Genomic DNA, 17,365 nt, shown 5'->3' with positions numbered 1-17,365 from the left:
GGTGTCGTCACTTCTCCCCAAGGGAGAGCCCCTTCTCATGAGGCTAGGTAGGTAAGGCTGCTACCCAATAGTCCCCCTAGGGGTTATTTAATGCAGAAGGACCTCCTGTGGTGCAGCCCTGGCAGTCCCATCGCCCACACACATACCCTAGTCCTACATTCCACCTCTAATCCTTTGATAGTAAGCAGAAACATGTAATATAGTCATAGTATTGAAACCAGCCAAGTAAGAAAGACTAGGACGAGGAAGAACATCAGAGGTATGAAGATTACACCTTCAAGTACTGCCACGAGGTGGCTCACCGGCATCATGAAGCATGCCCCACGATCATACACTTCAGATGTTGATGATAGGCGGACGCGGGACCAGTCCTACATAAAGAAAACTGAAGATCAACTTGAGGTGGTCTTCGGGGAGCGAGGAACCCGGGAGATTTCAATCCCGACAGAAGCTGGTGGAGCAGCAGACACTGGCAAGACACTAAGAGTCAACCGGGGACCCTGCAGGAGCAGACCCCTGTGCCCGATCTGGAAAGAAGAGTGGTGGTGTAACCTTGGCCAGATGGACCGACAAGTCCCACAGAGACTGCAAAGGTGGGAGATCGTCGAGAACGCAGTGGAGCCCGGCGGCAGCAGCACGAGAAACCACCTGGAAGCAGCAGAGCAGAAACCCCATCCCTGGAAGAACCGAAGCAGTGCCTGACCAAGAAAGCCAAATGGGCAATTATGATAGAACGGCAGTATCACAATCTTTTTCTATTGGGCAGAAAGTCTTGGTTCTCTTACCCACCTCAGAGCACAACATGCTTTTGCGATGGTATGGACATATGACATCTTAGAAAAAACAGGTCCTTATAATTATACGGTCGCTCCAACAGACAGAAGACTTAAAACTCAAATCTACCACATCAACCTCCTAAAGGGGTGGAAGGACGGTCTGGTGGAATCTTCCTCTGTCCTAATGACCACCTTATTGTCAGATGAAAAGGCTGAATACAGTCTGGTTCCTTCTGATCTCCCCAAGCGACAAGAAGACATCCAGGACTTGCTGGACCAATTCCCCGATTTATTCAGTAGTTGACCTGGGCGGGTAAAAGATGTTAAAAACTGTATTCGCACAATCCTAGGCAAAGTAATTAATCTGAAGCCATATCGAATTCCGGATGCGAGAAAGGAAATAGTTCTGTGGGAGGTGGAGAAAATGTTAGAAGCTGACATAATTGAACCATCACAGAGTCTATGGTCATCTCCAGTAGTCCTTGTGGTCAAACCTGATCAGTCATGAAGGTTTAGTATAGACTGCCGCAAGTTGAATGCTGTGTCCCAGTTCGACAATTATCCGATGCTTCAGATTGACGACCTCATCGATCGGCTGGGATCAGCTGTCTGCATCTCCATGATTGATCTAACCAAGGGCTATTGGCAGGTGCCACTTAACGCCATGGATAAAGAAAAGATGGCCTTCTCCACCCCTAGAGGATTATTTTATATCAGAGTCCTTCCCTTCGAACTTCATGGGGCATGAGCAACCTTGATTGACTAGATACTGCGACCCTTTTTCCACTTCTGCGGCGCATATTATCTCAACCATATTGTAATCCACAGCAAGACCTGGGAGGAGCAGATATTTCACTTGAATGAGATCACACGTGCTTTGAGGCAATCCCAAAAAGTGCCATTTAGCCCAGTTGGCTGTAAAGTATTTAGGCTTTTTCATGGGAAATGGACTAGTCCAACCGAGTTAAAACAAGTGCTGGGTTGTACAGGGGACTCCTATCCCAAAGACTACAGCCTTTTTGGGGCTTACCGGGTATTACTGGAGGTTTATTCCCAAATACTCGGCTGTAATATCTTGCCTCACTGATAAATGAAAAAATGCGGCGCCACAAAAACTCTGATGGCAGAAAGATCATGCTGGCTTTTATACATTGAAGCAACTCTTGTGTAGTGAGCCTGTCCTAAAAGTCCCCAATTTCAATAGAGTTCATCCTTCAGACAGATGCGTCCAAGGTAGGGGTAGGGGCTGTTTTATCTCAAGAATACGATGAGATAGAGCATCCAGTTTTATACATCAGTAGGAAGCTCTCCCTAAGGAAAACACATTATACCACCATCAAATTAGTCTTAGCAATCAGATAGGTGGTTAGTTGTTTAAAATATTATCTGACATGAAGAAAATTCACATTAATTACCGTCCACTCACTACTTACCTGGTTCAACCTGTCTAAAGAGAAACCCTGGTTCCTTGATCTCCAGCCTTTCTGTTTTCATGTTGAACAAAGAAAGGGCAAAGAATAGGGAAATGTTGATTTCCTTTCCCGATTTCCCTTAGAGTGAAATGGGGAAGCCAGTAGCATTAGGGGAAGAGTATGTGATGATTCGCAAAGTGTTGTCACTTCTCCCCAAGGGAGAGCCCCTTATCATGAGGCTAGGGAGGTAAGGCTGCTACACAATAATCCCCTTGGGGTGTTTTTAATGCGGGAGGACTTCATGGGGAGGGACTCCCCCTCTCGGGACAATGGGCGATCACCTGGGGTGCAGCTGTGGCAATCCCATTACTCACACACATTCCCTAGTCCTACAGTACACCTCTAATCCTTCCTTAGAAAGCAAACATATGTACTATTGTCATAGTGATGAAACACGCTAAGTAGGAAGGACGCGGAAGAACATCAGAGGTATGAAGATTACAACTTTAAGTAATGCTACAAGGTGGCTTGCGGCATCATGAAGAGTGCCCCGTGAGCATATACTGCAGTTGTTGATGATAGGCAGAGGCGGGACCAATCCTACATAAATTAAACTGAAGGCATACACAAGGTTGTCTTCGAGGAGCGAGGAACCCGGTAGGTTTGAATCCCAACAGAAGCATGTGGCGCAGCAGACGGGAACCCTGCAGGAGCAGACCCCTCTGCCCAACCTGGAAAGAAGAGCAGTGGCATAACCTTGGCCAGGTGGACCGATGGTCCCACGGAGATGCAGAGACTGCAAAGGTGGGAGATCCTCGAGAATGCTGTGGAGCTTTGCAGCTGAAGTAGAAGTTGCTGTTAGCAGCAGAGCAGAAATCCCATCCCTGGAAGAACTGTAGCAGTGCCTGACCCAGCGTGAAAGTGAAAGGGAGCACAGAGGCCCAGTGGAGAAGATGACGTGGGAAGAATCTGGGGAGTGCTTCCTCGTCCAAGTGGCATCCTTAAGACCATTGGACACCAGAGAAGGGTCTGGCACCCGCAATTAGAGACGGAAAGTAGCAGAGGAAATTGATGGTCAGTGGTTTTCCTTTTCCCACTGTAACGTGAACAGAGTAGGGTCTGGGATCCAAAATTAGAGAGAGAAAAAATCAGAAGAAATCCTCCTCATCACAATGTGAAAGGGAGAAGCACTGACCATCAGAGAAGGTTCTGGGACCCTGACAAGATTTGGGACTTTGTTGAGACCAAGTCAAAGTGGCAAAGTGTGCGTGGAGTTGAAATCATTGTGAAAGAAATATATCAAGCCATACCAGGAGAAGGGAGTCATTCTCCTGGTATCACATCAGAGTTCTGATAAAGAAACCAGGAGAAGGGAGTCTTTCCTCCTGGCCATTTGTTGAACTGTACCAAGGTATACCTAGAGGAGGGAGGCATTGTCTTGGTCCTGAACTGAAAGTAAATATTAAAAAAAAACCAGGGGAAGGGTGTCATTCGCCCTGGCATTGTTGTGAAGTGTACCAAATGATATCAGGGGAAGGAAGTAATTCCCCCTGGTTCTATTGAAGAGTATAAGGAGCCATACCAGGAGAAAGAAGCCATTCTGCTGGATGTGACGTTGTGCCAGTCCTGGGGGAAACCCACATGCCAGGGAAAAGGAGTCATCATTCCCCATGGTAATTTTGGTTTGGGAAATAACTCTTTTGAACATTTTCCAAGAAGGAGAAGGGAGCCATTCTCCTTTAAAGAAGGATCTTTTCATTAGTTTACCGTTTAGTTATATAGTTTGAGGGATAGAAGTAGACCCTCTTAGTATTCGTTTTGAGGTAGGGAGACGCCTCTTAGACGTTTGTGATAGTAAGGACCATTCCACCCTTGTGTCATCTTCCTTCTTTGACACCCTTACAGTCCCTTGGTGGTATTTGTGGACTTGCCAATTTCACCAGATACAGACTATGGGTTCTGGATAGGCCCTCTCTGGTCTGATCTTCTGTCTCAATGGCTTTTAATCTTAGGCCCTGCCAGTTTTTGGCTATAGTACCACCAGACTCTTCATTGTCTCAGCATGGTATCAGGGTCTTTTCCAACTTTTCCTTTTGGTTCCACCCCTGTCAACCGTTCTGTCTCGGCCAAGGCTCGTTTGCTTTTTCCAGAACTTTTCTACCATATATTTTTATCCTCCTCCTGCTAATGACTCTTTCTCTTTCCTTTCCAACACCTCCTCACACTAACTCCTGCTTTCCTTCTTCCCCCCGCCTTATCCCACTTCTGACACTTTCCTTTCTCTGGTCTGTCTTCTCTCCTTCCTTCTGCTCATTTTCTCTTTCCTTCTTTCTTTCTGACTTCTCTGTCTTTTGTTTCTCCCTTGTGATATGTTCCTCCTAGTACTTTGTACTAGCCTGCTTGATCCTCCTTCCTCTGAAATTCTGCTCTAGAATTTCTAACCTGCTCTCCTTTGCTCTGCTGCACACTTACCGTAACGTCTAGATACTTTTTATACTATCGGTCACAGGCTTCCTGGGGATAATGTGTTATCCCGAGGCACCTGTAAGGACTGCTTAGGCATGTTCAAGAATTGGTCTCCGACATTTGGCACAACCCCACCATCAGTGCAGCTAATTGTTAATTATTGGCCAGCTGACTGATGGCATAAATAAATCATGAAGGCTGCCTAATTCCATCAAGAACCTCTTCATCTCTGATATGTGTTCCGGCCCTACCACATCTAGCATTAGTATTCCAAGATACCTTGATTAGGTGAGTGTTTTAAGGGTGAGCAACGCTGTGTTGTCACCTCTGCAGGCTGCGAGCATGTGCAGGGCATTTCTCTGGTTCACGGTTGGCCTCACAGGTAATGATCCTGATCTAAGTTTGTGCATTCCCAGAGTTTTCAAAAAATTAAATTGAGTTCTTGTGACACGCTTTATGCTGGAGACCAGCCTCTAAACGCGGGACTGGGCTTCTAAACTGTGCTGCTTTGCGTGGCCTTACTTCTAAGACATGCACGTTGCCCCTGAGGTATCCTCCTTAGAGAGAATACTATTCCTCTTTTTTCCAGGGGAGGGCTGTTTTTGGCTGCTGCATAGAGGCTGGGATTATTGGTCAGGTCCTTAAGGATCCACTGTATGCCACTTCAGGGGTTGACTTCATGTAGTGGGTGGTCTCCCTTGCTTCCCAGGCTCCTACCCTATTTCCCAGTCTTAAATCTAAGACTTCCTTCCACTGTCCACCCCATTGCTCAGTGGCAACCTTCAAACTAGAGCTAGCCTTCACTGTAGTTGCAGGATTGTGACAAGGGCACAGTTGCATAACTTTCTATAGATGGCGGTTAGGGCTCCTTTGATGACAGTGATGCCCACAAGCATTTTGATGAGCTGCCTGGAAGGGGGATAAGGAGTCTCTCTGAGTCCCACACTACTGCCTAACCTCTCACGCTTAGTAAGTCTTAGGGATACAAAGACTCCCACCACTGAGAGATAAACACCTAGCCTCATTATCTGTACCAAAATTCCACATAGCAGTAGAAGTCATCTTAGCCATTCTAGAAAGTGGGTGGCTGTTTCCTCTCCCTCTCATGTAGCAGTAGAGCAGATATGTACAGAGGTTCTGCAAACTGGCGGAGGACCAGTACTCCAGCAACAGAGGCACACACAGCTAGAACCACCACAATTGAAAGTGTGTCTCACAAATATCTTGCACCCCTTGGTTTAGAGCTGACCCATTTACCAACCTACTTGAGGGCTGCCACAGGAAGCTTAAGCATGGTGCACAGTTGCAAATACTGGCATCCTCTTCTGCCTGACTCCAAAATATTGGATCATGGTTTTAAACCCTCAGTCCACACCACAGGTGGAGTGCAGGGGAGCGATCAAGAAGGGAATGATGGAAAAGCACAACACCTGGGAGAGGTGATGGCTAAAGAGGTGAAACGACATAGGAAGGAGGATAATTCAAAGCAGGGCCTATCGTGGAACAATGAGTGATTAGCAAAAGATTGAAAGTAACCCCTGGGATTATTGATAAATCATACTAAGCAAACAGGATAGACCAATGAATGGCAGACAGGATATGGAAGGTGATAGTCGCAGAATAAGGTGATTACAGCAAATCATTAAATAATAGTACCTTGAGACAACTAAAGGCTGCATCACTGTTTCTGCACTGGCTGAAAGCCATATGGAGGAGAAAGAATGCTAGCTTTGTGAGAGCGATTAAAAAAAAGTTCCTGGAAAATGTAAAAGAAAGAATAAGTTGCCAGGTGTCAGGTGACTATATCTCAGCCCCAGGTGAAAGTCATAAAAAGGAAGGAGGAAGCCAGATACCTAAAGGAGTAGGCCGAGCACATTGAGGATGCAAGCCCAGAAGGCTGGCCCTCCGGCTTGTGGGTCTGAATAATTTTAGGCTGCCAACTCTGGCAAAGATGGAAGAAATTCATGCTTGTAAGGCATCCCCATAGGAAAGGCAAAGCACGTTGTGTTTGCTGGGAACTGTGTGCAAAGACCAAGGATCTTTGGAAGGTGACCCCTGCCAAGAGGGTGAACTCTGTGCCAAGGAGCTTTGCTACATGAAGCATGAGTGTGCAACCTGTGTCCAGAGGGTGATAATATATCTGTCAAGGCGTTTTGTTAAAAGTAATGGGCTGAAAAATGTATCCCCTGGACTGAGCAGTCAAGAAGCATGCCGGGTGCAATAATCTGAGGCTTTATCTCTTTGACGAGGGAAAACTCTGGCTTTGATCAGGCCTTTTTGAGACCCTTTTCACCCCATCAGCAGGCCATCCTGACATCATGAAATAGTAATTATTATTATTATTTATTTGTTTGTGGTTTGTTTAAACCTTTACAAAATAGTTCATCAGAAAAGGATAAAAAAACATTTCATACAATTATCTTCAATCACAAATCGTACAAACATATTAAGGACATTATAGTAAAAGAAAATAACAATTAGAATAAAACAGTATAAAGAGGTAGATCAAGAAACAACATAGATTAAGATAGACAAGATCGATAACAATTCGTTCGAGCTTAATCTAAACAGTGTTCAAAATTTCTTATATTTCATAGTTTCTGTTGAAAGGCGGAAAACAATTTTTCTTGTTAATCTAAAAAGATAGAAGACGAAACAAAATTCATTACGATCATTTAGGATAAATCGCAAACGTTTTTCAGAAATGCCATTATTCTCAATTTTAAAACAGTCGAGCTATTATGCCTGATTTGATACCATAACAATTCAGTGTCGACAGCATGCAAGTGTGTTACAAATTGTTCAAAGTATAGGATCCTTTGCTTTACAAGAGCTGGACATTGCAGTAATATATGCTTCAAAGTTTCTTCTATACCTTCTATCTTACAGTGTCTACCCCACCCCCATTCAAAATTTTGGAGATTCCATCTTTTTAAGATGTAGTTTGTTTTCAAGGTATCAAAACGGAACCTCATGAATGAATTTCTAAAATTCCGTGAGGGATATTTCTCTAAATAATTCTCCAGAACAGGGTAAAATTTCCAAAATGAATGTATCTGATTAACCGTTTTGGATTGTTGAACCGTATCAAGAGTCATTTGCCAGTCATTACATTGGAGTATGGATTTCACTTTTAGAGGATTGCTTATCAACATCTCCAGTGTGACACCTGCATTCAACAAAGTGTCTTCAATTACTGTTTTCAAACTCGAGCAATAAAAATTAGTTTGATCTTTTGCTGCAATCATGTACAGAGATGAGGAGTCATTTATCAAGCATTTCCTCCACAACAACATTTTTCTCCATACAATAATAGATTGTAATGATTGCAACCCAAATTCGTATCTAATTGCATGAATAGGAACACATTGGGGATAAAAAACAACACACCTTTCCACATATCTCTTTCTAGTTTTTTCATAAAATCTGTACCCTCAAACTCATAAAATTCTAATCCATATGTGAGTTTAGGAATACCAGAAATGGTATAAAAGCGTTTCAGGGGGGAAGCCGTGAATCTTCCATATTTGGCATCAATTTTCGACATCTGTCTCCTTATCATTTCCGCTTTCACTTCTAGCTGTCTTTTAATCATTGCAGTCGCACTATTAGCTGTAAATTGGTATCCTAAGTATTTCAGAGCAATTTGACTTTTTAGTCATTTTCCCTCACAAAACCATGTTAGAGAAGATTGGTTTTTCTTTGGTTTTCCCATTCTTATAATAATTGTTTTAGCCGCATACATTTTTAGGTGTAGACCAGTAGTGGATACCACAAATGCATTTATCAATTTTTGCAAACCAATTTTTGTACGATCTAACAGTAAGAAATCGTCTGCATATGCTATCCATTCAATTGCAGTTTCTCCTAGTTTCGGTGGACCTAAACCCTTACCCGAAATCGCTTGAGCAGCTTTGGAGCCATATAAATTGAATAGTATGGCGGCTAGCTTGCAGCCTTGTCTTAGGCCATTAGGAATTGATATTTCCGAAGAAAGTCACCCTGCTGAGTTAAGTCATTTTAGTTAGTTTGAACTTCTTCACCTTGTAGCTATTCATCCCCATCCCGTGACTGATAGGAGACTGACACAGGTGAGCCCAGGAGAAAGATTTCCAAACCTCTCTTCTCTTAGTTTGATAATTCCCGAAAGGCTCATGGTTCCTTAGATTTTACCCTTCCAAAGACCTCAAGAGACCATTTTGGATGCCCCAACCCAAACGGTGTTTGAACTCGTCACACCAGTTAGGTCAACCGTTTTTCTATTTTGGGAATCTACTTGTACCGTATAGTTGTTCTTCCCGCCCGTTACAAGTTGTAACAAACGAATGATGTAACAAGCATATTCAAGTATCTGCCTTTTATTTAAGATGTCAGGATGGTTGAGGTTTGTTCTAGTTTTTCCTGACACTTCACAGGAACACCGAATGTTCTTCTTCCCTGTGTTAGTCCCAGTGGACTGTTTTTCTTGCTTCACCTCTTCGTCAGCGTCTGTGTCCTAGACCAGGGTGTGTCTACCCTTTTTTTCCCTGCCACCTCTGGGGCACTTCCACCTCCTCTCTGCGTGTCCTGTTTAGCCCACATACAACAGTGTTTTATAACATTGGTGCAAATAGTTATTTTGATGGCACTAAGGGTATTTCATGTTTAGTGGTTTTGAACCATGAAGGGAAGACTACAACTGCTACTCTCGCTTAGGCAAGATGGAGATATTATGAAGCAAGAACATCGTTTTGAATGACTTGTCAAAATATCTGACTTGGTCCAAGGACTCTCATGAACACATTCTTATGATGAGAGCTAGATTTAACTCCTTAACGTTGAGGGTAGTAACTGCTGGATGGTCTGTAGTCTGTGTGCCTGTATGAAATGCTTATTTGTTGTGATTTTCCTATGGAGAGTTTATTACGCTTCCTTCTATGTTGTCCTACCTATACAAGGATTCGGGAGAACACACTGGTCCCTTTATTCAGAACAGTGGTATTCAAACATTTTCATACTGAGCCTACCCCCACTCCCCTAACTAAAAAGAGTAAAATATTGTTTCTGGACCCCCCTCACCTAGGGGTTGGCGCACCTAAGGGGCCTAAAGGATGTCCTTGTGCGGGTACAGGCTCTTTAAAAAAGGATTAAGGTGACAGCTTTTAATAGAAACTATAAGCAGTAAAAAATCGGTTTATATTTTAAATTACAAACAGTTATCTTAATCCCTTTTTAAAGAGTTTGGGACCTCCTGGACATCCTCTGGGCCCCCCTGAGGTGTCCAACCGCCCGGTTTGAAGGCCACTGATTTAGAAATTGCAATTCTTAGTCCTTTTTCTGCGATATTGTTTGTAATTGGTTTTGTACAATTTTATGTTTTTTCTTGTTTACATTTGAAATGAACTTGAGCTAATATCAATTGTGCCTTTTAGCCAAACACCTTGCGTTGTGTTTTGACGCTTCTTGTTTTGTTTGTTGGGTGATATAATTAGTATGATCAACATGAATAACTATAGCAGTAACACTTTTCTTGTATGTGGTAATGATTTTGTGTCTGTGAAGGTGAATCCATGAATCTAGAATGTATGACCGACCATACATCATACAGAGCACTATCTGGTTATCATTCCTATAAGTGCGCCTTTGGGCTTTATAACCATAGTTTCAGGTTTACTGACGTCATGTTTTTAACCTGCTTATTGAAACGTTACAGGTTGAAAGTTGAAATGCCAGTGTAGTGCTCCAACTGCAATGCTCAGGTTCTCCTAAGGACTGAATGCCTGCATCCAGAACGCAAATTTTGCCTACACCGGAAACCGAGGATTCCGGAAAAAAAAATCCTTTGACACTGATTTCACGAATTTAAAAATCATAGTTAATGAGATTAAATTTGGCTGGGGGAAAAGATGAAGATCTGAGCAACTAGAGAGCATACTGCCATATTGAATAAATAGACGGTGAAAGCTTTTTGTGGAAAAAATACTTTTGCAATAAATAATCTTTTTGTCCCCCCAAAACAGCGATTGACTGCGGTATCCCCAAGAAAATTGAGAATGCGAACCAAGTGTGGAGTGGCAAATCAAGCATGGGAAGCCACGTGCATTATGTTTGTAAAAAGGGGTTCACACAGTCTGGTGGGACCAATTATTCTCTCTGCAGTGAGGATGGTATCTGGGAGGAGAGTTCTTTGACATGCACAGGTACAGACTGAGCGCCTACAGAGAGTATGCATGATAATGTTATAAATATGCTGCTACCTGTGATGTATGGCTAATCTTAAACATGTAGTTTTTATGTTGCCTGGCCTCTCTATTAGAGAGGTGTTTCTGATTAAATAAGGGGTTTAATATAATATGCCCAGTTGATAATCGTTGTGGTGATAGCATTATAGGTATGTTAAGAAGGATCAACAGAACACATGAGACCTCAGTATGCAAATCAGAGCTATATCTGAATGGACCATATGAATCCGTCCAGTGTTCTGTTTTTCCTGTTGATAAAACTAAGTGGCAACAGATACATTGTGTTGTACAGATGAGCAGTGTCAGAAGCGGGGCTTAAGCAGCTTTCATGTTAAGATGAATTGCATGTTCATATATACAAAATAATAGGCACGTTTCTAGAATCGTAGTGGTCTTTCATGTAAGCACGTTGCAGTATGTCTGCGTTAACATCCCCACAATGTAAAGTTCACACATCATGAAAAGGTGGCTGTGGCTTTGCTGGTTCACACATTAGGTAATGGTAGGTGTGCATAGTACCGCAGATATGTGAAACAGTTGTGCCTTTAGTAATAGAAACATGAATTCTGGCCCACTTTTAGACCACACCCTAATGAACATTTTTGGCTATGAGACCATTTCAGACTTTTCCTGTAACGAAGTTGGCAGCTCTTTTTAAAAAAATGGCTATAAGTTGTCATTTAGGTATCTTCATTTCTGTAGGTATTCATTGTTCAGCCATTTACTTGTGGTCATGCAATGCCTATTGTACACTTTAGAAGTATACATGAAGCATAATAGTAAATCATGTTTTTTTTCATAATTTATCGCAGAATATATAAACTCATTGATTTAGTCAAGTGAAGAAAAACAAAATCATTAATAATTATTGATTGATGTTTATGTAATGCAAATGCAGTGTCTTATATTACTGGTTTGTACATTATTGTTCATTATTCACCTAGCATCGATGCTATTCCTGAAAGAGATTATTGGTAATACCCTCACCCCTTATTTCAATCGTGAGTACAAAGAGTGCCACAGGTATAAAGAGCAGCACACTTTAGGGCAGCCTTCCTACACTTGTACTGTAGTGTGCAGCCTTTCTTGCAGCCACATCGTAACAGTTCCCTGGAGGCTTGCGTAGCATCTGGTAGGGCTGTTCAGGATAATTCTCATCCACCTTCATCCTTCTTCCACCCCCAATCACTTGATGATGGAAGCTGTGGTGTTGTGACCATTGTTTGGGCCCAGCAGTAAGCAGCCTTGTAGACAGCTCTTTTTGTATGCTGAATGAGTGCGTCTTGCGTGGGAGGTAGATTGTCGATTGCTCTACCTTTAAATAGGTGTTTTCTTGCCTCAATAACATGTTCACCGCTGCTAGTACAGTCATATAGCAAAACAAATCTCTCCAATTGCTTCAGAAATCTTCTGCTGCCTGCTGACTAGGCCTGTCAGCCAATCCACAAAAAGCTGAGGTGACATCTCTGTATGCATTCCAGGTATCCCCTGCAGTCCTCTTACCTCTTCCTCAAAAAAGGGACACAATGTCACACTCAGTTATTGCATGAAACATTGGTAGGGCAGTACAAACGATCAGGACCCAAAGCTCTTGCTAACTCATGAAGGCAAAAAAACAGAAGTTCTTCCCAACTCCAAATACAATCCATAGTTCCTCAATGTTCAGCCGATGTGCAGATGTGATGGCGAGAAATGCAACGTATGTGTCCACAGAGCATATTTCGGCTTTGTTATAACCTTTCTGCACAGCATCACATAAATGGAGTAGGATGCAAGTGTCTGCATCTTCGTGTGAGCATAAAGCCAGTCCCAAGATAACTTGATGATTTATAGAAAGAACATTGGTACTTTTTGTGGTAATTACCTGCTTGTTTGTATCAACATCTGTTAAGGTTTATGCCAAGATAGAGAACAATTCAGTCTTATTTTCATCAACCCATAGGAAATGTGTTACTCACCGGACGGTGAATGAGCGAGGCAGGAGACCACGTCAGATTTCCTCTTGGTTGTTGATTGAAGAGCTCGGGTTGGAGCCTCCACCTGAGCCTCCTCTCTATGAGGGTAAAAAGCTCTTTTCTATTATATGCCTCTTTGCTGTATTATACACCAGACAAAGACACTGATCACATAAAAGAGCAGGGAGAACGCACCGCCACGGACCCAGCTGCAAGAAAGGACAAGCGGTAAATAACAGGTATTTTCCTATGTTTTTTGGTGTTTAGTGGATGTTCCTTATACTACCAGAGTAACACTTTTCCTTGTTCTTCAATAAGGGCACACACAAAGATCTTCCTGCAACTGCAGAAAGGTGTTACTGCTATGTTTCTGACCACCAGGAAAGAATTATAGGAAAGGAAGTATGTCTTACCACTAGCTGTTTGGGAGTTAGCTTGTATCCAGAGGAGGAAACAATGATAGTACAAAATAATAAACAGGGATGTTGTGAGGATTCTAGACCCGGGCGGCACGAGGAGGGCACTAGGTACGAGTTGGTGCACTAACTGCAGAGCGTCCCACTGTGTACTTGGAATTATGAGAATTAGGAAGTCCAGGAGAGAGAAGTGTGTCCAGGGCAAGAGGATTCAGGAGTTGCTGCAGAGTCCAGCATAGGAAGCGTGGAGGATTAGGAAGACACGGGGATTCAGGAGTGGCAGCAGAGTCCAGCACAGGAAGCGTGGAGGATTAGGAAGACACAGGATCACCAGTCTAAAGAGGCCAAAAGGACCGTGACCAGAGAAGATCACCGTAGGCCAAGATGCAAGCACTGAACACTGGGAGAATGGCAGACTCACCGTTTTGAAGCAACGTGGAGCGGGTGCTTACAATATGGAGTAGAGGAGTGAGAGGTCAAACAGTCCGTATGGAGGCAGAGTGTTGGGTAAACGGGCTGACTGTCACAGAATCCAACGGAAGGCAAAAGGAGTCCGTTGAGTGGAAAACAAAGTCTGGTACACAGGAAGACATAGAGATAAACTGGCAATGAAGACGGAACTTCGGAACACCGGTTGCAACTTCAAACAGAAGAAGCGTTCAGCGAGTTAAATCAATAAGTGGGCAGGATGTGGGCAGAGAAACAGGCTCACATGTGTCATTGGTAGCGAATTTCACGTGATGAGTCAAGCCTCATGGGAAATGTAGGCAGAACTATGTCTGATTGCTGCTGCCGTAGCCCGTCTCCACGGCAGCCTCCACTGAGTAAAAAATAGGGCTGCAAAGCACCTCCCGCCATGGCGGAGAGCTATAACCCTGTAAGCATTAGTTTTTGGGTGAGTCTGCCTGCCCTGATGTATAGAAGAGACCGGTGGTGTAGTGAGCAGGCGTCGAGGTGTGACAAAATGGTTGAACACGTTTACGAGCACCTTTTCCTGTTTTAATGTGTGTGCCACTCTTCAAGCCGTCAGGCCTGTACACATCCTAGATGATATCTAGCCTTATAACATATTAAAGCTGAGATTTGATGTAAGGTCTGATCACAGTACCGGCATAATCTTGTAATGTTTTCGCAAATCCTGGCTGCAGCATGTTGACAATTGCAGTGCCGTCAAGGATGGTCATTTGGACTGTTGGTTTGGAAGTAGTGTTTTTTTCTGGAGGTGAGTTCTTCCAGGCAAATCAATAAATCAGACTTGGTTCCGGTTCTTAGACTCCCTAACTTCGACAGTGCTGGAGGATAGGCTTGGTTTTTGTGTCTAAAGAAATCATCCAGATCTCCATTACGTATCTGCAGTGCAATGTAGAGTCCAGAAAATAGCGAGAAGTCATTACTCAGCAAGGTCAGTTTTTATTGTTTACTTGACTTTTCATGAACTGGAGGACGGCTAAAGGGGTGGAGGTTATTCCGCTTGATAGGATCTGCGGTACATTTGGTTTGATTAATAAGCCTGTCGCTGACATGTAACTCATACTGGTCCACTCCAATCTTTTCAGCATTTAGCAATGTGTCTGCAACTGCTGAATGTATATATTTCTGCTGTCGAGTACCATTGGATCCCATCTGGTTTCACTAAATGGGCTTCCCATATCTTGTATTGCATGAGTAAGAGACTTGATATCTTTTGCAAAAGCCATCTGTGAATGCTTGTTGGCCTCGTGTGATGCTCATCTTTTTCCCATCCCGGGAGGATAGGTCAGGGGCAAAGTGCTCACCTTGGAAGCAAGACGACATGGAGCAACACAGGTTCAATCCCTAGGTCCGTGCTTATAAACCTCTCTCACCCTCTGTTTAGATTCTAGGCTTCTCGCTATCACATTAATACAGTTGGATTTAATTAGTAGAATGTTCACAGTCTCGTAATTTGTACTGTGATTCGTATGTCTGATCCTATAATGAGTGCATTTTTCCTTCCTGATATTCCCATTCTCTTTTTACCTTCACTGTCGAGGGGGAATGTCTCCGGTACTCGTAGGTGTTGGACCATCTTGTTCCTTCACTTGGTTTCTGTCTTTGTTCTACTTGGCATCTGCTTCGGATCCCTTTCCTTCTCCTTCCTGGTGTCTCAGAATCATAGGTGACAGCCTATCCACCACGCTGCCTGTGCGGTCACGCCACCACCAAGCACTCTGTTCTGGTCTTCCCGGCTTCTGCTTCTTCTTCTCTTGCTTCTCTCCAAAGCAATTTTAAAACTCGCTCGCCCCACCTTCCTCAGTGTCACGCCGCCCAACCCGGGCTTGTTCCAGCCCACTTACCTGATACGGCGTGCCACGCCTTGGAGGGTTACCCCCGCTTTCGCCTGGGGGGGTACGGGGCGGTCCTGGGTACCGGTTGCTCCTGGATCTTCGGGACGCTTGGTCTCGCGCGTACGCGGTCAGCCGCTCCGGGTCCCGCGCTCTTCCGGGTTCCCGGGGCGTGCCGTTCCGCGCATGCGCGGCCGACCCCTTCCCGCTTTCCGCGCATGCGCGGTACACGATGCTCTCGGCTCCCGGCCGATTTGCGGCCCAAGCCTCGCTTTGGGCCTCCCAGCACCTGGGAAACAGCACGGCTTGCGTTCCAAGCCTCCCGGGTGTGGGAGGCCCTACTTAAGGAGCCCGGCGGTTTGATCAAACCGTGTCTCAACGTGGTTTGACCGGATCGTTGTTTTGCTCTTGCCTTGACCTGAGTTCCGCCCTGTCCTGCCTGTTTTTTCCAGTCCCTTCTGTATAGACCTGCCCTTCCTTGCCCGGGTAGGGGGTCTCCCTGGTTCCCTTCTCCTTGCTCCCTTCCTCCTGGGGTGGTTTCCCCCTTCTCAGTTGTTCTCTGTTCCTTCCTCTGGGTTCTTGGTCCTACTTGGTTCCCTTGCCTTTCCCGCCTTCCCTTGCATTCTGCTGCCTCCTGGATTCCTGCTCCTGGATTCTACTCGCAACTCTTCTTGCTCCAGTTGTCTGCAGAGAACTTCTAGCCAAAGACTATCAGGCTCCCCCTGTCAGTGCTTGCACTGTCCTGATGCCACATTAATCAGGGGTGAGCTAACCTGTGGCATCGGGAGCTGGTTCACCTCCAGTCCAGTATCCATTTGGATGGGAGTTGGGCTGGTTCCTTGTGTCACTCTCACATCACCACAGAACTTCTGGCATTCTGGCATCGTCTACTAAGCCGACTTCCGGACGAACAGGTACGCTGCGCCCTAGTGATGCCATCTTTACCACTCAGACATTCTCGTTACAGGGGCCTTCCCTTGCTTGCGTCTCCCGCTCTCTGCCTTGTCCTCCCCTTTAAGCGTACTCAGCACAGTTATTCAGAGTTTTTGACTTAAAAATATTAGGCTCTTTTTGTGTTTGTAATGCTATAAGTCAATTTTCTCTTCTTCCCAGTTATGGAACTTGTGCTGATTTGGAGTGTTATATAATTCCATATAGGCCATCACACGGTGGGCATCTGGGAGTTCCACTCAGAAACAGTAGTCCTAGTCCTCAAAAGGGGAGTCTCTCTCATTGAGGTCCCACTTGCCTCGACCGCTAGGGAGGGTGTTATGAAGCCGGCTCACATGCCTAGCCTCACGGGGGGGGGGGTCCTCCTTGGAGAGAAGGGACGATTTCCCTCGATTTGTCACAAGTTCATTGATTCTTTCTGCAAGAGTCTTTAAACTGATGTGAGCATTTGGATGTCAGTTTGGGTCTCTGATTATATATCACGAGCACGAACAGTAAAAAAAGAAAAACTGTGAAACAGTACCGTTATTTATGGGATAAAATACCACCAGTACCTTATAGGGATATTGCAAGTCTTCGAGAAGTTCTGTGACCAAATAGAAGAGCAAAGGCAAAGATCACTGAACTTTTACTTATGGTACAGAGTATTTTATTCCTGATGAACACGGCCTCAAACAGCCATCTTGTTAATAGCTGGCCTATTGCTTACACTAATCTAAGAAATCATCCACATTTAAACAAAGTAAAATCTGTTTGGATGAAAAAAACAGCACTAATATGCAGCTTGCAATTTGTTGCAGAAAAAATATTTTAAATAGGAGAATAATTAAATGTCAAATGGTTTTGTGATTTAAAATAAGGGACA

The 17,365-nt window shown here is 44.2% G+C and overlaps 1 protein-coding gene across 2 annotated transcripts in view; it reads left to right on the top strand.

The window, feature by feature from the left end:
* Positions 1-17,365, top strand: part of SUSD1 (sushi domain containing 1) — a 1,292,988-nt gene that overhangs the window by 811,874 nt on the left and 463,749 nt on the right. For both annotated transcript variants that reach the window (XM_069630622.1, XM_069630623.1), the window contains exon 13: positions 10,654-10,833. In XM_069630622.1, the coding sequence (XP_069486723.1) occupies positions 10,654-10,833 (180 nt within the window). The remainder of the gene's footprint in view (positions 1-10,653; positions 10,834-17,365) is intronic.

The sequence above is a fragment of the Ambystoma mexicanum genome, chromosome 6q (assembly GCF_040938575.1).
Source record: "Ambystoma mexicanum isolate Mex_15411 chromosome 6q, UKY_AmexF1_1, whole genome shotgun sequence".
Taxonomy (NCBI): Eukaryota; Metazoa; Chordata; class Amphibia; order Caudata; family Ambystomatidae; genus Ambystoma; species Ambystoma mexicanum.
This window is presented reverse-complemented; position numbering and strand designations above follow the sequence as displayed.